Here is a 21,286-nt window from a genome sequence, read left to right as displayed (position 1 = left end):
GTGTGCCAAAAGATAGTTCTCTGATTGTATAGAAAAGCCCACACAATGTCTCCGGTCCTTAAGTCTTCCTCTTAATGTCACTAAAGGTTACCCAATGATAAACTGCTCCCCCCCCCCCCCAAAATGTATAAAAGATGTGTGCTTTAGCTACTCGGGGTCGCTTCTATCCCGATTTCAGAACGACCCCAGCATGCTGGATTAATAAACCTCTTGCTCTTTGCATCGATCTCTGTCTCTACGTCTCTGTGAGTAGGACATCCCGGACATAAGGCTTTTCGGGTCTTACAGAACCGTCAGTTGGCCTTGCTAAGGATACTTGACTTCTGTTTTGTTTTTTTGAGACAGGGTCTTTCTATGTAGCCTTGGTTGTTCTGGAACTTGCTATGTTGGCCAATCCCTACCTCTGTCTCCTGAATTGTAGGGTTAAAGGTATTTATCATCATGCCTAGCACTAAGGATACTTAAAAGCTAAAGACTATATACAATGAAGTACTTAGGAGCCAGAAACAAGCAGATCTCTCTTGAGTTCAAGGTCAATAAGTCTTAGGCCAGGCAAGGTTACACAGTAAGATACTGCCTTAAAGACAGATGATAGATAGTTAGATAGATAGATAGATAGATAGATAGATAGATAGATATTAAAACATATGAATGTATTATGAAACTTATTCAATAGAACTTCAAAGGAATTTCATCCTTATCATAGGCTAATTCATATTAAAATAATTCTGGTCTTTGTATTTTCTCTTAGTAAGCATGCATTCTTTCCCCCTCTGTTAAGGAACATACACAGGAAACTAAGAAGTACTCTACTTGTAGAACCTTTAAACTAAGTTCTTATCTTGTCTAAACCCAAAGCCTTTGGTAGAGGGGTAGAAATTAGCCCAGCAGTTGAAAGCCCTGGGGTTCTTGTAGAGGACCTGAGTTCAGTTCCCAACACCCACATCTGGCAGCTCACACCTGCATCTCATAAGTGCCTCTGTGGGCACCTGTTCTAATGTGGCAGCACACAGGCGCGTGCACACACACACACACACACACACACAACTTGTTAAATCATGATAATTTTTATAATCATTCTTATGTAGCACCTACTAGACACTCCTATGGACCCTGGCCATGTGCTGGTCAGAGTGAGACGCCCTGTACTCTCAGCTCACTGTATCAGTAGTGGCCCTGAGTAAATAGGTTAGTATTCTACACTGTAATAGTAGTATGTGCAGTGGGTGCTGTGAGGGCCCTTTTAGGGCTTTCTGAAAATTTAAGACTGAGCTAGTCTTACAGTTAAATAAAGCTTAAGGAAAAGAACGTATCGAGCAGAAAGAACAGAAGTGAGAACTACAGAGCTGTGAGTTTCAGTATTGGGGAACAAGAAGTGATTTGGATATAGTTGAAATGAAGGAACTAGCCGGGAGAGGTAGGCGGGAGGCAGATCCGAGAGAACACTGACTCCTGAGATGACACACTTCTACCCCATGGTAAGAGTTTGAAAACTGCAAAGTACAGATTTTTTTAAAAGCTAATATAAAAGAGATTAAAACATTTCCCCTGAAAGTAACCTGTGCAGTTGCTCCCAAAAGATGGTCTCTTACCAAGCCACGGTTGAAAGAAGCATTTGCCTTAAGCAAACAGCTTGCCAGTAAGCTTAGTAAGCTTTTGAAAATTCAGATCCCTATGTAGCATAATAGTAATATTAAAATCTTGGGTAATCCAATGTTGTTATCCTTAATTACTTAAAAAAAAACTCAAAAGAGGAGATGGATATAGTGAAATCGGTTTCTTATTGTCATGTGTTCACCATAGTGCTTGAGAGTTAGCATTCTGTATGCTCAGCAAATATGAACTCATCTGTGTGACAGCCCTGTGAATAACGCCTCTGAGCTCTTTGTGGACAGGAAATTAATCTGAATACTACTTGCCCCTAAGTCACACAGCAAGCACATGTCAAAGTTAGAATTTGAAATCAGTAGTTCTGGCTCCCAAGACTCTGACAGCACTGTCTGCTGCCTTTGATTAGAGGCAGAATATTTCACATTCAAGAGCAGACATTTTAGGGCAGTCTTCAAGGAAGAGGAGAACCATGTAAGGTATGTCAAAGTGTCTGTCAGGGAATTCCTGGCTTTTTTATGAAGTCTAGACTTTAGCCAGCTAAACTCCAGGAACATTTCATGGACTTTCATTGCTGTCAGGCTGTGATGGACTAGGCATCTCAGACAAATGTTTATGGACTCACTCAGCCTTCTTAGAAGGCACTGCTGTAAATTAGTGTCCATTCTATATGCTGTTTCCAGATGGAGAGGTTGTAATTCTTTCATATAGAGTGGATCCCTGGTGTCTCCATTGTGAAGAACCTGTCCTGATGGTTCTGGTCAAAACTTTTGGTTAAGAACCGCCATCCCTGTGGAGATAAGCATCTTATTTTCTCTATTTTCAGTTTTATCACAAAAGCTTGGAATGTGATGAGCACCAGTGAATGTTTAAACTGGTGGCGCTTTGTGAGATCTGACTGCTTTATATTCAGAATGAGGGCAATGATAGTCATTAGTGTTCACGGGACCCTCGGCGACCAGCCAGCTCCATTTCCCCAGTCCTCACTTGGAAATGTCCTTTACAGAGCCCAACTTGAAGTAAGCGTTTCCTCTTCTCTAATTCTTCTGCCAAGAGTCTGGGGAAGTATAGCTCGCTTCCAGAAGCCCACAGCTGGGTTAACTCTCTGAAAGTGGTGCTTCAGCTGTGCTGTAGAGAGCCTCACATCCCTTTCCTGACATTTCTTACCCCGCTTTAACCTACCAGTCTAGTCTCTGAGACTCGGGCTGTGTCAGAAACTTCTGTGCTTGGGAATTGGAAGGCTAGAAGCACAGCTTAACAAGAAAGTAATTGAAAGGATTCTGAGAGATCAGAGAGGCTGTTATCAAGGAAGCAACCTTCAGAAAAATGAGCTGGTGGGAAATGTGGGGACTGCAGAGGAGTTTCCTCGATCACATACCCACAGTTTTGATGAAGAGATGGGTACATAGTTGGATAGGAAAGAAGGGCGGATGGTCTGCCCACATCAGACAAGCTTTGTGCAGTAGATGGGAATTAAGACAGAGAGCTGCAACCAGTGTGCAGAGAGTGAGAGCACTCGGCCCTAAATGGGATATCTCCATCAAATCCCTCCCCTCAAGGATCAGGGGTCTATGTGGAAGAGGAGGCAGAATTGTAAGATCCTACACTACTGGATGACTAAGGATACAGTATCTTCCACACACCATAGGATTAGTGCATGTATGAACTCACAGGATGTGACATTCGTGCACAAGACTTGCACAGGTTCAAGCCGTTACGGTTCCCAGCAGTTTCGGGTAAATGGACCAGAGTTGTTCTCCTAGTCAAAAGGCTATATGCAAAAGGGGAAAGTTAGTTTTCTCCAGTGGAATGCCATTGGATCTATCAGCCACACTCCAAGGCAGGCCCATGATCAGGAGTAGTCAGTGGACATACAGCTCTGGTATTTTTGTGGGCTTTTGTTTCATTTTGCTTTGTTTTGGCTTTTTTTGGGTGGGTGGGTGAGTGGAGCTTATTGGTCTTTTGCTTATTTGTTTTGATTTTCATTTTTGTGGGGTTTTTGTTTCTTGGCTTTTGTTTTATTTTCTCCTCCCCACCCCACCCCCCGCCCCTTTCCCCAAGACAGGGTTTGTCTGTGTAGCCCCAGCTGTCCTGGAACTCACTCTGTAGACCAGGCTGCCTTGAACTCAGAAATCTGCCTGCCTCTGCCTCCCGAGTGCTTTGATTAAAAGCATGCGTCACCACTGCCCAGTTTTTATTTTTGTTTCTTATTTGTTTTGTTGTTGTGTTTGTTTTGTTTTTTGAAAGAGAAAGAACAAAGTTGGGTAGGTAGTTGGAAGGCTCTAGATATCGATACACTTTTTTTTTTTTTTGGCTCTGCTTTCTCATTTGTTTGGTTTGGCCTTTGAGACAGGGTCTACACAGCACTGGCTGGCTTGAACTCACAGCATCCCTTCTACGTCAGCACCCTGAGTGCAGGATTATAGGCATCAGTCACCTCTGCCAGTTTCTTTTACTTTTTTTTTTTTTTTTGGCTTTTCGAGACAGGGTTTCTCTGTGTAGTCGTGGCTGTCCTGAAACTCACTCTGTAGCCCAGGCTGGCCTCGAACTCAGAAATCCGCCTGCCTCTGCCTCCCGAGTGCAAGTGGGAAGGAAATAGGCACAGATGGTGATCATAGACCTTGCCCAGAGGACCCCTGCCGCAGTGCAGGGAACATGGTGAGGGCGTCACTGGGGACAGCAGTGGAGTTGGAGGAGCTCCCTCTCCTTGCACCTTGCGTGCTCAGGACTTGGCCTGTGCGTGCATTAGTGCTGTATCTGCTGTAGCCACACCATGGTAAGCCCATAGCCCAGAAGTTTGTATTATGAGAAGAAAACTCATTTATTGCCTTGAAAGCTTTTCCTTATAAACCCCCAGCTTTACCAGTGCTTAAGCCTGCAGTACGCTCGCTTTCTTTGTGGTAGGACCAGGGAAATAGGTTTATGAAACCCATCTCTTAGAAATTTGAAGCATCTATGTCCTTTAATTTTTGTGAAGAAAAAAAAAAAAACATAATCAAGATTGATTTAAAAGCAGACAAATTTGAGTTTGAATCCTGGCGTAGTCTTTATGATCTGGCTGTTCCATTTCCTTTCTTAGTTTTCTTATCTATAAAACAAGAAGGGAATGATACCTACTTTGTTAGAATAGTTATGGAAAAGAATAGAAATGTCATTGCAGAGGAGGGCTGCAGGGCCTGAATCCCATCCTCAGAACCTGTGTAGAAACTCGCGGTGTTGTGGTACATTCATCAGGAAAGTGGAGCCAGCCAGCCAGCCAGCGTCGCCTAATTGGTGAGCTCTAAACCAATGAGAGACCCTGTAGGAAGTAGACAGTGTTCTGAGTATGATACCCAAAAATTGCCCTCTGACCTCTGCATAATCATCATAGTTTCCATGTGCACACAGAAGCACTCAAGAGTTTAAAGTAATTTTTTAAAGTTGAAAAGACATCTACAGAGATTATCCTTTGCCTAGAACAGTGGTTCTCGACCTTCCTAATGCTGCGACTTTTACTATAGTTTCTGATGACCTGAACCATAAAAGTATTTTCATTGCTACATCAGAACTATTATTTTGCTACTGTTATGAATAGTAATGTAAAGCCCTGTAAAAGGGCCATCCAGCCTCCAAAGGGGTGGAGACCTACAAACTGAGGATCACTGGTCTGGAGGGTATGCCATAGTCTTCTAGAGAAAGACTTCTTACAAGTGGTCACAGTTAGATGTTGGTGAGTGGGGAGGGATGTAGTTGGCAGTCTGTGGGCTGTCGTGTGTTGATTGAGAGGCCTGCACTGGCTGACATAGGAAGTAGATTTCTAGATACACACCTGTCTCCTCTCCTCCTACCTGGCTCCTCATTGATGTCCACATTTTTCCACTTTGCTTTCCTGCCAGGTGGCTGTTAAAAACAATATTGATGTCTTCTACTTCAGCTGCCTCATCCCACTCAATGTGCTTTTTGTAGAAGATGGCAAAATGGGTAAGTGTGTCCTCCTGTCCTGCTAAATATACCTGTGGCCATCATCTCAGTGGCAGGCACAGCATAGCCCTAGAAGTACAGACCATTTTGAAATTTTAAAATGAGATTAGTATATTCTAGTGCCCCAATAAGTAGTTGATCATTGGTCATTTGCCAGTCACTATTTTTACTCTGCCACCTCAAATCTCAGCACCACTTACTTACCTGACTGACGCAGCCACCTCGCCTGTACACAAGGTGAGGGGGTTAGGGACAGCATTAATTCGGCTTTGCTATGATTATCTGTGTGGTTATAGGCAAGATGCTTAGACGATGTGTTTTAGTTTCTACATTTACAAAGTGGAAGTCATTTGTGTAATGAATTAGTGAGGTGGTGTGTACATTTAGCACTTATTCTACACTAAGTTCAGACTGAGATAAGTGTCAGTAATTTGTAGTAACCATTAGACTCCTGTCTTACCCCAAGGTAGCTATTGACTTTTCCCTTTCCTTACTTAAGAAGCCGCCAGCCAGCCAGGATGCCTTTACTCCCAGCACTCAAGGCAGAGGCAGGCAAATCTCTTGAGTTTGAGGCCAGCCTGGTCTATAGAGTGAGTTCCAGGACAGCCAGGGCTACACAGAGAAACCCTGTCTCAAAGGGAAAAAAAGAAAAAGAAAAAGAAAAAAGAAAGGTCACAAGATGTGTCCAAAATCACCCATAGGAATATAAAGAGCCAAAACTAAACTCTTTTTTTTTTCCATTTTTTTATTACGTATTTTCCTCATTTACATTTCCAATGCTATACCAAAAGTCCCCCATACCCCCCCACTCCCCTACCCACCCACTCCCCCTTTTTGGCCCTGGTGTTCCCCTGTACTGGGGCATATAAAGTTTGCAAGTCCAATGGGCCTCTCTTTCAAGTGATGGCCTATTAGGCCATAGAGTCAAGAGCTCCGGGGTACTGGTTAGTTCATATTGTTGTTAAAACTAAACTCTTAACTGCATGCTTTTTCCAGTGTGTATTCTAGTTCGATCCAGAAAGGCCTAGTAAGTATCTCCTTTGCACATCAAACTCTTGGCTCCATTCCTAGTCCACTCCTAGCATGTCAGACGAAAACTAGCAGAAGGCATCAGGAGACAGAATACTGACACATCACCCTTCTCCCCTCCCCATATAGAGCGCCAGGTCTTCCTTGCAACGTGGAAGGATATTCCCAATGAAAATGAACTCCAGTTTCAGATTAAGGAATGTCATTTAAATGCTGGTAAGTAATAACTGCATTAATTTTCATCTTAGTAAGTGAAATTAAATATTTAAAGTGTTTCTTTCCTGTGCCTACTTCTTTTCACATTTAACATGATTGTGGTGGGTCACATGTTAAATGCATTACTTTGCAAATCTCTCTAAGGCACACCCCTGTAATCTAACTACTCAGGACACTGAGGCATGAGAATTACAAATTCCAGGCCAGTTTTGCATATATATGAGCCCATCTCTTTTAAACATACACACACACAGTGGTACATGCCTTTAATTCCAGCACTTGAGTCAGAGGCAGGCAGATTTCTGTGAGTTCAAATCCAGCTTTGCTATATCTATATAGCAAGTTCCCGGCTAGCAAGCACTATACATTGAGACCTTTTCTCTCTCAATACAAAGGAAAACAAAAAACAAGAAATGGGATAGTTTGATGCAAGGCACTAAATTACTTACAGGCTACAAGAACTAATAAATTAAAAATAAAATGAGCAAATAAATAAACTGTCCCTAACTTGCACAAAAGCCTTGGTTTGCTCTCAGCATCACAAAATGTAGAAAAATATGAAACAACCATAAGCCTATGTAACCTACTGGTCCTTCAGTAGTAGAAGTAACTGTCAATCATATTAAATATCCTCAGCATCAAGTAATTGAAGTGATAACTGAGGATAGTCACCCTCCTAAGACTTGAAAGATTGTGTCATCTCTTTTATCAGCATTTGGCATTGGAGGAAATGCTATCGTTAGAATTCTGTTTATAAATAAAGCACATATCATGGTTGATTAGAGCCTAGCTGATAGATAACCTTTATTGTTACTCCCTTTTGTTGGCTTTCATATAATACTAACCTTTTTAATCCACATTAATTCCTAAACCGTTTTGTAGTTAGGAATGTGCCGATCCAGTCAGGCCTCCATCTGAAGCATTGAGGAGGCTAAATGCTTGCTTGAAGCCTCAGACATAAAAGACAGCCTGTCATGCTTTGAGGAAAGATACTTTAGACAGAGCTTGCCTATGATGAGGGTTACCTCACATCTCCTCCATCCTGGGAAAAGAGGTTTGAGGAAAGACTCTTACAGTTTCTGTTACTATTAATGAGCTATTATTCTGTTACTATTGATGATTGTCCTCATCTTGTGGATTTTAAATGGCCAGTGGTGCTCTCTGTCCCTTCCTCTGAAGTTCACTGGTCAGTTAACAGTGAACTGTATTTGGTGAGCACAGCTTTCCACAGAACAGACCATTGCTCTGGAAGTGGGAAGCCTCTGCCATAGAGTCTGTGTGCTGGTAGCTAAATCCAGTGTGTGCCCCTTGAGGGAACACACTTTGTTCAACTTTGTACCCCATTTTAACAGAGACTTGCCCTGGGCTAACCACCATCCCCTCCCTGCCAGTTGATCCAACAGTGTATACCTGAGAATACCTGTTAATTAATAAAAGGGGGAAGTTTCCCTGTAGTGATTAAAGTTAGAAAATGGCATATGGTATGCCTGTGTATTCACACACTGAAAACTCTATAAATCCCATTTATAGATTAGGAAAACCTGTCTGACTCAGTGGTGAATGAACTTACTGGCATGTAGATCACAGTGCTTGCTGTTAACACCCAGTGGAATGCCGCTGTTCCTTTCCTACAGAGAGTAGGAAATAGCCAGAGTAATTGGGGAACAGTTTTGGTTTCAGGGATCCTGTGTGAAAAGGACAAAAACGGAATTTGGTTGACCAAGGACTTTGTCTGGTTTGCCACAATACTAGAAAGAAAGGAATTCTTACTGCGCCAAAGCATGTGGTTTTCCTCCCAGGGAGGCCGTCTCCTCTGATGGAGTCTTTACAGCTGACTCAGGTTTGAAAACCGCCATGGCTTCCTGGTGGCACATATCATGGCAGTCGGGGACATGGAGCATAAGAAACAGCCACTTTGTCTTCTCTCAATGACCAAGGCTGAATCACTGCTAATTTTGCAAGACCACTTTCTTTGACTAATCCTTTCTAACTCTTCCTTGTCTCCACCCTGAGGTCTGGAGTGCCTTGGCCTTTCCATCTCCTCCCAGTCTTGAGGACTCTGCTAACAGGAGCCTTTGCAGGTTTAGTGCCTTCTGATTCAACACCCTGTGTCTCGCTGAGAGCTAAAAATACCGTCCTTTCCAGCTGATCTTCCCTAATCACAATAGCACCAACACTTAAAATAGCTCTTCTGTGCTAGCAAAGACATTTGACAGATGGAAGGAACACTCTGGGCTTCAGGAAGTCACAGCCTTAAAGGACTCACCAACATAGCAGTGAGCTTTTCTGTTTGTTCTCTGAGCTTTCTAGAGAAGGAAAAGAACTGTGCAAGTCTTAATAATCTTACCATAATAAAGATGTGTATGGTGTGGGTGTTGATGGTGCTGCTGTTTGTCATAAATACTAGAAAGGCATCAACAAGAATCCTGCTTCCCAGCAGCAGACACTTCTAAAGGTGTCTTGTGGTGGTAGTGTTTTGTTGTGTTGTGTTTTGTTTTGTTTTTATTCGGGGTTTCACTGTGTAGCCCTGGCTGTCCTATAGACCATGCTAGCCTCTAACTCACAGAAACTTATGCCTCCTGAGTGCTAGGATTAAAGGTCTGCCACCACACCTGGGCCTCTTTAATATCATACCTTTTAGCTACGTTTGGGATTATTATGAATCTTGAAGCATATCTACCACCTTAAGTGCACAAGCGGTAGATACATTTCCATCTGTATCTAAAGTGAGGTACTTGTGGCAAGCACTTTTACAAGCCTGTTATTTGTTTACTCAGAAAGCTCAGACACGCCTGGCAGTGGTGGCACACGCCTTTAATCCCAGCACTTGGGAGGCAGAGGCAGGCAGATTTCTGAGTTGGAGACCAGCCTGGTCTACAGAGTGAGTTCCAGGACAGCCAGGGCTACACAGAGAAACCCTGCCTTGAAAAACAAAAAACAAAAAAAAAAAAAAAAAGAAAAGAAAAGAAAAAGAAAGACACACACACAAATTAAATTAAATTAATAAAATAAGAAAGCTCAGACACCTCGTTCAGATCCGTACTTGTTTGGCACTGTAGTAAATGAAAAGAGTTGTTTCTTTAGACATGGGCGCTAAGAATGAGTTAGATTTCGGTTTTATTGTGGCTTTCCTATGCTTTCTTACTCTTCAAAAATGGAAGATTCCTAACTAGCACTAACTGTCGTTCTTTACCCGGAAAGATTTTTTTCAGTCATTGTCAGCAGTATTTTTCTGAAATGCACTTTATAGATTAGCAATTTTGAACTTGCTAATGAATGTCCCAAAAGAACTCAGATACCCAGATCACAGAGCCAGGTTTGTGGGAGGAAGAAAGTGAATGAGAAGAAGTCACATCTCAAAGTGCAATCATATTTGACCATTATCCTCCCTTGGGACAGGTCTCAGTATCTTCCCCCCTGAGCTAGCATCTGAGTAGCCACTGAAGCGTCTGATATCACACATTCTCAGAATCTCTCAACTTCGAGAGACTGTCCTGTATGCCAGGAGCTCAAGGATGTAAAACAAACGAACAATGATGTTTTACTAAGAAAAATGTGTCCCAGTGTGGCTGGATGCTGCCTCACATCTGACTCTCACTAGATCTTTTCCTGCCTCAGCCTCCTGGGTGGAGGTTGTGGGTATGCATCACCAGGATTTGCCATCCCTGATTGCTACACTTAAAGTAAATATTCTTCAGCCCTTAAAATGTCAAGCTCAAACCTAACACTATAAAATGTATAAGGCTCAGGCCTTTGATATATTCAAGGCACTGGGTTCAGTGTGTTACACTGCAAAAATTACATTTAAAAAATAGGTCAGATGTGGTGATAAGTAATAATAGGCTTTAAAAAAATAAATAAAAACAAAAAACATACTTTGCTATAAAACCCTCCTTCCAGCCGGGTGTAGTGGCGCACGCCTTTAATCCCAGCACTCTGGAGGCAAAGGCAGGTGGATTTCTGAGTTCAAGGTCAGCCTGGTCTACAAAGTGAGTGCCAGGACAGCCAGGGCTACACAGAGAACCCTGTCTTGAAAAAAAAAACAAAAAAACAAACAAAAAAAAAACCCTCCTTCCATTGAACCTTCTGATAGAAATCCCAGTACATGCATTCAGCCCAAGCAGCCCTGTTCCCTCCCTATCATCTGTTACACAAACGGTGAAATCCTATGCCTGCAGACATCTGGGCCTCGATATATGGATAAAACACATGTGTGCCTTTGCAACAAGAAGACTGTTCAACAAAGGCACCTGCCCTGCATGATTTCTGCAGCTCTGGAAAATAGGCAAGCACCTTGAAAGTTAGGAAAAGCTTTTGCAACTTAAAGCAGCTCCCTGTGTGTTAAAGACAGCCCTTTCAGAAAGCCTTAGCCAGACTCCAGCTGGAAGTGTTGCTTAGCAACCCATTAACTTGCAAGAGCACTTCACTGTAGGAACCAGAGTGACAGCAAGAGCTGTCTGCCCCTCCAAGAGATGACTGACAGCAAAGAACTATCTGCCCCCGACCCCCACGAGATGGTTGCAGAGTTTATTGAGGCTCTTTCCTCCAGCAGTGTTGTATAGAGGCACTTTTTGGGTGTGGGATAAAACCACCTCTCTCTGTTTTATGAGGATTGTGTCTTGCCTGTCTATAAGTCTGTGCACCACATGCATGCCTTATGCCCTTAGAGGCCAGCAGTTCTCAACCTGTGAGTTGCAATCCCTTTGGAAGTTGAATTTCCCTTTCACAAGGATCACACATCAGGTATCCTGCATATCAGATATTTATATTATGATTCATAAGGGTAGCAAAATTAGTTATGAAGTAACAACAAAATAAATGGCCAGCTAATGCTGGCTCATGCCTTTAATCCCAGCACTCCAGAGGCAGAGGCAGGTGAATCTCTTAAATTTCATAGATGGGGCATCACTACAACACAAGGAACTGTATTAAAAGGTCACAGCATTAGAAAGATTGAGAACCACTGCCCTAGACAGTTGTGAGCTGAGAGTCGACTCCAGATCCTCTGGCAGAGCAAAAGTATTTTTCACTGCTAAACCATCTCTCTATCAAAGTTGTAACTACTTTGATATTAATGAAAAGGCAAAAAAAAATTTAAGTAATAACTAACTGTGATTAAAAATACTTAATGAATGAGACCATAGTGCTGCATCCTCAGCGCTGCCTGGTTTGGGTGTGGACTATAATAGCAGCTTTCATTCAAACAGATGCTTAACCCTGTGGCTTTAGTAGCATCTCTAGCGCCAGATCAACACAAAATTCAAATACATATTTATAGGTGCTGATGACATACATCAGGGAAAGTGAGAAAGCCAGTGATAAAACCCTGAGGTTTCGTGTGCGGAGATCTTACCACGGGGTGAAGGCCAACATGCTTCCTTTCCTAGAGACCACACCAGGATATACTTTTTTGTGAGAGTTTAGTTCTGGATTAGGCTGAGTAATGTGAGTACTCATCTGAAGCTAATTAATAAGGAGCTAACAAAGAAGCTGTGTTTATCATCATCTCTAGGCCTTTTTTTTTTTCTCCTTAAGACAGGGTTTCTCTGTGTAGCCCTGGGTGTCCTGGAACTCATTTTGTAGATCAGGCTGGCCACAAATTCAGAGATCTGCCTGCCTCTGTCTGCCCCTGCCCCTGCCCCTGCCCCTGCCCCCTGAGTACTGGGATTAAAGACACTAACACACCTGGCATATCATCTCTACTCTTCAAAGTTTGTTTCTGACACTGCAGCATCTCAGACAGAGACATGACCTTTAATTAACTCTGGAGCATCGTGTCTCTTGATGCTGTAGTCACTGGAGCACCAGCTTGTTGTTGCCCTGAGCTCGGGAGTGCAGAGGCATCACCCGAATGGCAGTTGGGATCTGAGCACACAACAGTCATTTCACATAGCTTCAGGCCTCTCTGTGTCTTCCATTAAAATAATTTGTTTCCTTGTGTGTTTGAAAGCATGGTTTCCTCTAGCATCTAAAAAATTTGTTTGCCTGCTTTAAAAAAGAAATTTAAGTATCTAGTTTAATAAATCTGACTTGAAAAGACCTGTGCAGCTCTGTCCTTTTCTAAAGCTGTGAAACTGAGGCCCATGTGGCTCACAGTGCAGTGGTAGTGACTTGGGGAGTGCACATCTGATCATCAGTGTAACTTTCCTGGATGGGGAGCAGTGTTCCAGAAATGAGCATCAACTGGAGTCTGAATGGGGACTCCCACAAATCCACCTTTGTCCCCATCAGAGTATTTGTGCCTGTCTACCATTGTGATGCTTAATATTGTCAATTTCACAGGGTCTAGAACCTAGAAGGCAAGCCTCTAGACACACCTGTGAGTGATTATCTAAATGAGGTTAGCCTCTGGGGGTCCCTGTGTGGCTCCCTTCCTTGGGTGGAGTCCTGACCTGAAGGAACAAGGGAAAACAAGTTAACACTAGAATTGTCTTGTGCTACCTGGATGCAGTGTTGAACAGCTGCCCCTCACTCCTGCTGCCATGATTTCCACCATGATGGGCTGTACCCCAGGACTGTAAGCCAAAATGACCCTTCGTTTTTTATGTCACTTTGGCCAGGGAACTTTGTTACTGCAGTGGGAAAAGTAATTAACCCGAGAACTTAGTTTGTTCTTAGTAAACCTGAGGCCTGTCTATCTATTGTAGACCCTCCTTAGGTAACTCATAAACTCCAGTGTTAGTGCACCTTCCTGTTTTCTGTCTGATACCATGATGGGCAGGCCCTTCATTTTGTCTGCCTGTATCAGAAGCATCTCTGGACATGTGAATGTGCTGGAATTGATTGGGAACTCGAGGAGATGTGAAGTTCACAAGAGGGGCAGAGATGAATGTGTGCATTGGAGACTTTAACTGAAAGTCTTAAGTCTCGGATCTCTATTTCTAGACACAGTTTCCAGCAAGTTGCAAAACAACAATGTTTACACTATTGCCAAGAGGAACGTGGAAGGGCAGGACATGCTGTACCAGTCCCTGAAGCTCACTAATGGCATTTGGATTTTGGCAGAGCTGCGGATCCAGCCAGGAAACCCCAATTATACGGTAAGGCCTTTCCCAGAATGTGTAAGATGGGTTAGAATCCAGAGGTAAGAGCCCATACATTTAAAAATTCTTTAGTGTACTCCAGAGACCTGGAGAAGTACTTCTGGCCAAGATACCAAAAAACAAGCACTCAGTAAGGGAGTCCTGTGTTGCAATCATGAAATGTCTTCCCTCCTCACTGTGGTCTTCTGACTTACAAGGCATGGTGCTGGGGACAGACCAGGGTAGACCACCTGCCTCTGACAGTTACATTGCTTCGCTGGCACACAGAGATGGCTCCTCCTTGGCATGCATTTGGTACTAGAGTAAACTGTTAAGAGGAGTGTTTCTAGCTGGCATCATGGTCACACCTGTAGTCCTAGGAAAAGAAAGGTGGATAGCTGCGGATTGGAGGCTAGCCAGAACTTCATAGTTGAGACCCTGCTTCAAAAAAGAAAGTGTTTCTGGGGCTAAGAGATGGTAAGGATGCTTGCTGTACAAACAGAAGGGCCTGGGTTCAGACCCTCAGCACCCACATCAAAGCAGGCATAACCACATATGCTGGAAGCCCAGCGTTGCACTTAGAGGAGGCAAGAGGATCACTGGAGCTTGCTGACCAGACAGCCTCACCAGGTTCAGTGAGAGACCTGTCTCAGGGGGACGTGATAGAAAGGATAGAGCAGAGTGCCCAGCACACTCCAACCAAAAGACAAAAACAAAAAACATTTCCCACCTGATTACACTGGACCTTGTTTACTTTCAGAGTTCTTGGCCTTAAGGATGTCTAGACCTATACACAACTACTACCACCAAGCCATGATTTGAACAAGTCACTAATTAATCATTCTTAACCATGGTTTCCTTAACAGGGAGAGAAGTCTCCACCCTATAGGTTTCCCCTGTAGATTGAGAAACCTCCTCCAGTATCTCCCTGAACGGAAGTAAAAGTTATTGGATGGCTTTGCACAGGAAAAAAACCACTGTTTTGCTTGGCAGTAAAGACTGGTCCCCGAGGCCCTGAGCTCTGGTGCTGATGTCAAATGTGGTCTTCCAACATGAGATGGGGAAGTACCTTATTCTCGTGTTAGGTTGTTTGAAGGCAGGGGAAGAAGATTCAATAGTGACTGGTTCTGAGGAAGGTGAAAAATCAGACTCAGAGAGCCGTTTATTCTGTGACCCCATTCCCTAGTGTTGACAGCTGTTGTTTATGCTGTCATGCATCAAAGAAGTAGTACCATCCAAACAGAAATTCTTAGTCTTCTCCCTGCTGTACGCTGGAATGCCAAGTGTATGCCTGCTGCTGAGTCCAGTCAACTTGGGCTTTCCCAGGAAGCATCTGGGAGATTTCCCTCCCTTCTATCTCTGCTACTTTTTTGTTTCTGTTTCAGGTTTCTGAAACAGGGTCTCAAAATGTAGCCCTGGCCATCCGAGAATAATTCTTTCAACCAGGCAGGTTCAAACAAAAATCCATTTGCCTCAGCCTCCCAAGTACTGAAATTAAAATGAGTTCTGGGATTGAAGGCTTGTACCACCAAGCCAGACTCATGTCTTGTCTTTTTCAGAGAGTAAGAATCGACTCTGTCATTTACCTTAAGTTCCCCAGAACAGGAAAACCCTCTGTACTCTTCCTAAAAGGAGAGGGTGTCACTAAGAAATCCAGGTCTGGTGAGATACTTCCATTTAGTTACTTTTCTAGACACCTGTGCATGTTTCTTATAAACTCACCATTCATTAGTATATACATTGTCCCATCTTTGCTAAGTTAAGGAAGCATATTAGTCCCAGGTTGTAGACCAGGGAATTGTGGTTAAAAAGATTGGAGAGGGGCCAATGGGATGGCGCAGTAGACAAAGCTACTTGCCACCAAGCCTGATAAACTGATGAAGAGAATTGGCTCCCTCCAGCTGTCCTCTAACTAGCACAAGTACCGTGACACATACCCACACAAATAAATGAAATAAATATAATTTCTTTTTTTCTTTTTTTTAAAGAATGATTAATGAGACTAGACCCTAGTGACACAGACCTGTGATCCCACCTGTGTGGGATGCTCAGGCAAGAAGATGGAAAATTTAAGGCCAGACTGGGCAACTCAGAGACTCAGTCTCAAAGGAAAAAGTAAAACTCGGGCTGGGGAGTATCACTTGATGGCAGAGCGCCTGTCAGCCGGGCCCTGCCCTAGGTCCAACCCCAAGTATCAAAAGTGTGAAAATGATTAATGATTTGTTCAAAATCATGTGGGATTGGGGGGGGGGCGTGTTAATAGGCAAATGATGTTTAAGGTTCAGATGTTATTAATGGGTCCTAATGCACATTGTCTGAGATGGACTGTTCATTCTCTTAGATATAACTAATACTTATAAAATACATTTTTTGAGAGTACTCACAAGATTTTTAATGGGACTTTTTCTTTTAACCCAGTTTTTCGTATTGCTACTATCTTACTTTCAAGACTAGAAAATAACAACTATAACTACAGACATAAATAAGACTGTACGGGAGGAGGATATAGGGGACTTTAGGATAGCATTTGAAATGTAAATGAAAAAATATCTAATAAAAAAATTAAAGTAAAAAAAAAGACTGTACATTACATACTCTCTTAGGGTAGGACAGAATGACCCGGTTTTCTTTATAGTTTGCTTTAGCTTTTTTGTTTTGTTTTTGTTGTTGTTGTTTTCTGGAGTCAGGTGTATGTTTGTTTGTTTTTGAGACAAGGTTTCACCATGTAGCCCTAGCTGGCCTAGAATTCATTATATAGTCCAGGCTGGCCTCAAACTCAGAGATTGAGCTGCTTCTGCCTCCTAGGTGCTAGAATTTAACCTAGCCCTGGCAAGCACTCATTGGTTCTCCTACAATTACATCATTTTGAGAATGTTATAGAAAATAAATCATCACATAGTTTTTTGTTCACATGTGTTCATGTGGTCTATGCATGTATGTTCATATGTATTAGTGCACATTTGTATCTTAGTCTTCTGTTACTGTGAACCATGCCACATGACCACAGCAAATCTTATAAAGAGAGAAAGACCAGGCCTGGCTTAAGTATCTGAAATCCCAAAGCCCACTCCCTGTGGCACACTTCCTCCAACAAGGTCATACCTTCTGCAACAAGGCTACACCTCCAAACATGCCACTGCCTGTGAGCCTATAGGGGCCACTTTCATTTAAGCCACCAAAGAAACCTTACCCAAAGCCTCTTTTCTGCCAAAGCATCCCCCCAGTAGCTACATCTTAGACCTAGGAAGGAAGAAGGCAAAGGGGAATAAACTCCATTTAGTGGTCACATAGGGTCAAATGAATGTGAGCAACTGCACTTTAAAGCCCTAGTGGCTTTTGTTTATTTATGCCTACAAATACATGATAAAAAGTTTCTGTAAAGGTCATGTTTATATTCAAATTAAGTGAAGCTCCACCCTTTTTATATCATCACATCAGCAAACTGTTTTCCTATGCTGGGGCTGACAGGTCCAGACAGATATAGGAGGCTTCCTTGGCAGGTCTCTAGGTAAAGTTGAAGACAAGATGGCTGAGGGTCAATGTCATCCCTTTGTAGTCCCCTGGGTAAGTGGCAAGTCCCATCCTCTAGAAGGCTCCATCTCACTAGTCACATCCACTAGTAAATCTTATACCCAATTTTTAATAATAATAATAAAAGCAACAAAAATATCAATGTCCTAGGAGTAAATTTAGTACACTAAAGTATAAATAAAAGAATAAAAAGGGTTGGACCCTGGTGTACTGGCATACACCTCTAATCCTTTATAGCTCTCAGGAGCTAGAAGCAGGCAGATCTCCATAGAGAGTTCCAGAGCAGTCAGGGCAATATAGTAAGACCCTGTCTCCAAAAGAAAAAAGAATGAAGTTTTTGTCCCTGTGGAACACTTTTTAAGCTATATCCACCTTCCATTTACCCATACGCCTTTCTGTTGTTGCTGCATTCTTGGTAGGTCTTGATGGGCAGTGTTGCTAAATGGTTGATATCAATGCTATTATCAGTGGTTATCACATAAAAATGCCCAGCTTTTTTACATGGGTACTATGGATCCAAATTGTGTGTTCATGTTTATACACCAACTACTTTACCTGCTGAACTACCTCCCCAGCTCCATGTTTTGTTTTTTATAAGATAGCGGCTCAGTCACAGCAATGTACTGTGGAGGGTAATTTTGTTACTTTTCCCACTTACAGAAGAGAAATGACAGCCATACACACATACAATGTTCTACGTATAAGATATATTTTGCATGCTTTACTGTTATTACTAGTGATATTTTGTTTAACCTTAATATAGTTAAAATTTGGGCTTATTTTTTGTCCTTTCCCGTGAGAATCTTTTTTATGTTGATGTTTAGTGTAAGCACTGGTTCCCCTAGGGTCAGAGGCTTTGTTTTTAGCATGGGTCATTATCATACTTTGTTCGGAAAGCCACACAAGCTGTAGGTAGACATACAGCACAACTTGGGACCAACCAAGTTGGAGTTCTGAAATGCATGGTTTGTATTAATGTGAGCTCTCTCTTTGGCTGCTCCAGTCATAGAGTGTCAGAATGTCAGAAACTGTCTTGATGTGAATGCTTAGATGCCTTTAGAGCCAATGCTGCCTCCATGCTAATTTCCTTTCTCCTCCTCTTCACAGCTGTCGCTGAAGTGTAGAGCCCCTGAAGTCTCTCAGTACATCTATCAGGTCTACGACAGCATTTTGAAAAACTAATAAATGGGTCCAGTCAGCCTGTAATCGGTGCAAGCCAAGAACTCTTAACTGGAAGACGTTGTACTGTTGTGTAGAGCCTGAACCCAAACCCTGCGGTACCCACCCCGGTAGTGGCCAGTCATCTTGTGCTGACATTAGCATTCACCCTGTTGGATAGGTTAGCTTCCCGAGACATCTCCTTCCACCATTCCCCACTTCTGCCACCTGCTGCTCTTCTCTGTCCTTAGTTGTGAGCTTCTCCATGCTGTGCCAATGGCTAGCCTTTTCTACACCCTCTTTTGAGTGTAGTTTGATATTTTGTAATCAAAAGCTCATTTCACAAGCAGAAAAAGGCGACAAATTAATTAAAGCAAGGAAAAGTGTCACTGAAACATAAACTGCACCTTATTGTTTTATATTTTTGTACAGATGAGAAGTTGAGGTAGAACACTTGAGTAGAAAGGGCGACTGACCCTCATCAAACACAATCTTAGTGGAGATCCACTGATGGCCCTGGCCCCTGCCGGGGCGGGGCGGGAGGCAGCCCTGCTCCTGGCCTTTTGCATTGTCATTCCGCCCCTCTGTCCAGGTCTTTCCTTGGCTAAGCCTTCGAGCTCCCTTATGCCCATGCTATCTGGTTTGAGGATTCCATATATGGCAGTGGTGGTCTTCATTGATGGTTGCGAGTGCAGGGACACTGGACATGTGGGCTCAGCGCTGAGAGATGGCAGAGCTGTGCTCCTGCCCACAGTGCTAGCCCAGGAATCCTGGGGAGGCTGAGTAGACATGAGTAAGAACAGGGCGCTGCCTCCCCGCTCCCCACCCCACCCCTCCACCTCCTTCCCTGTGCTTTTCAGGGCTCATTCAAAGTTAAAACAGAGTCTCAGAATTAAAACAGACTTTAATGACTTATCCAACCCTGTTTTTCTAAAAAGAAAGGTAACAGGCAAAAAGTGTGTTGCCTAGGCCTTTTGGCTCTTGAGTAGCAGAGCTGAGAGTGGCTCCCTGATGCTCCCTCCGTCAGCTTCCCTATGTGGCTGGCTCGTTATTATTTTCCTCAAAGCCTTCTGTCTTTCCTGTGCCTGCCTGTGACTCTTTGCACACTCCATACTGAGTTTGGTGCTCCACCCATTCACTGGGGTCAGGTGGCAGTTGACATCTCGATTATAAGTATGCATCCAGGTAACAAGAGTGAAAGCAGAGCTGACATTTGCCAGGCTTTCCTGGAGCAGGCCAGTGAGTGTAGATGTGTGTAAAGATGTCGCCAGTTCTCACTGTCCGTCAGCTCACTGAGCTGCCCTTCATCCATGGTCCTTGAGCTCCAGAGCAGAGGGAGATCCTTTCAGCAGGCCCCTCTCACGAAGGCTGGGGATGTGAACACATTGGTGTGAGTCATCAGAAACCCCGTACTCATGGCCCTGCTCAGGGCTGCTGTTCACTCTGCTTGAGAGGTGGCACTTGTTGCACAGCCTGGCACCTGGTATCCAGGGTCCATTTAGAGTCCTCTGCTCAGGCCAGAAGCATGCCGGGGTCCAACGACCTCATGCAGGACTCAGACCTGACCCACTGGATCCCGAGGAGAGACTGAAAAAATGAGAGTAGAAACCAGCAACATTTACGAGTGTGTCTGGAGTAATCCTGTTTCCTCCCAGCTGCAAAGCTTCTCTCAAGTCCCTTAATCCTTGAGAATCTTAAGAGGCCTGCTGGCCGGTGAAAAAGAAATACACCCTCCCTCCGTCACCATGGGGGTGTAGGAAACCCTGTGGGCTTGTGTGGGAGGCAGATAGGTGGTGGTTTGCTGGGTGGAAAAACAAGTTGACCAAGTTTCCTTGTCGACGCTGATTCCTGGAGTCAGTTGGTTATGAGTAGGATAAGGGATTCCCACTACAAATGCAGTGTTCCCATCTCAAAGCAAACTGTAGTTCCCAAAAGATGTGTCAGGGCAAGCAGAAAGGAAAGTTTATGCCAGAATGTGGCCATCCCAGAAACTGAGGCCTCTCTCAGCCTCACCAGTGACAGAGAACAGCTGTGGTTCTCTGCTGGCCTCAGCTGTCTGACTCCCCGGGGAGAGTTAGGAAGATGCAAGGACCTCTCCTCAAGAGACTCTGTTGCCTGCCCCCGAAGCTTCCGGTCAGGCTCATGCAGAGCTTGACCAGATTGGGAGAACTGGGCTCAGTTTAACCTGTACCCGCTCTCCTTATGCATCTGTCGAAAGCTGAAGTACAGAGGGCAGGGAAGCAAACACACCAGAGCTCTTTCTGGTCAGATTCCCCAGGTGTTTGTCCCCAGCCAAGCCTGGTCCGTATTGTGAAGCTTGGGATGCTGGAGCCAATGCTGTCCCAAGAAGGCTTACTTTGCTGTTCTTGCTGGGATCTGTTGTTGGGGAGGGTGGGGTTTGGGGAGCCTTTACCTTGTGTACTCATCAATAAACTCATTTACACAAAATAAAGTTTGTGGTATGGACTTTGTTCCCAGGACAATACATAGCTGACTAGAGAAAGGACCTTAGTAACCATTCTTATTCTTTTTTTTTTTTTTTTTTTTTGTAAATGGCCCTAGCCCTCCCAAGGGGTTCAGCCAGTTGAAATTAGAATTCAGAAAAAAGTATTTATATCAGGAAGCCACCTGTTGTTCAGGTCTCAAGTCCCATAACTTCAGGAAGGTATGCATGGGGAGAGTCACTCTGGGCAGTTCCCAGGACACTAGGTAGAATGGCAGTGCCCTTCAGGTCCCCTGGGGTTGTCAGTATCTGCCAGCAC

The 21,286-nt window shown here is 43.6% G+C and overlaps 1 protein-coding gene across 5 annotated transcripts in view; it reads left to right on the top strand.

Moving 5' to 3' along the window:
• The window catches only part of Ap2b1 (adaptor related protein complex 2 subunit beta 1), a 107,554-nt gene extending 86,625 nt beyond the window's left edge, over positions 1-20,929 (top strand). For all 5 annotated transcript variants that reach the window (XM_021178160.3, XM_021178158.3, XM_021178162.3 and 2 more), the window contains 4 exons: positions 5,484-5,568; positions 6,727-6,813; positions 13,699-13,853; positions 18,474-20,929. In XM_021178160.3, the coding sequence (XP_021033819.1) occupies positions 5,484-5,568; positions 6,727-6,813; positions 13,699-13,853; positions 18,474-18,548 (402 nt within the window). In that variant the 3' untranslated portion in view covers positions 18,549-20,929. The remainder of the gene's footprint in view (positions 1-5,483; positions 5,569-6,726; positions 6,814-13,698; positions 13,854-18,473) is intronic.
• Positions 20,930-21,286: the final 357 nt, after the last annotated feature.

This window comes from Mus caroli, unplaced genomic scaffold, assembly GCF_978045245.1.
Source record: "Mus caroli unplaced genomic scaffold, Mus_caroli_1 scaffold_13, whole genome shotgun sequence".
NCBI classification, from domain to species: Eukaryota; Metazoa; Chordata; class Mammalia; order Rodentia; family Muridae; genus Mus; species Mus caroli.
Note: the sequence above shows the minus strand (reverse complement) of the source record. Positions and strands in the feature narration are given on the sequence as shown.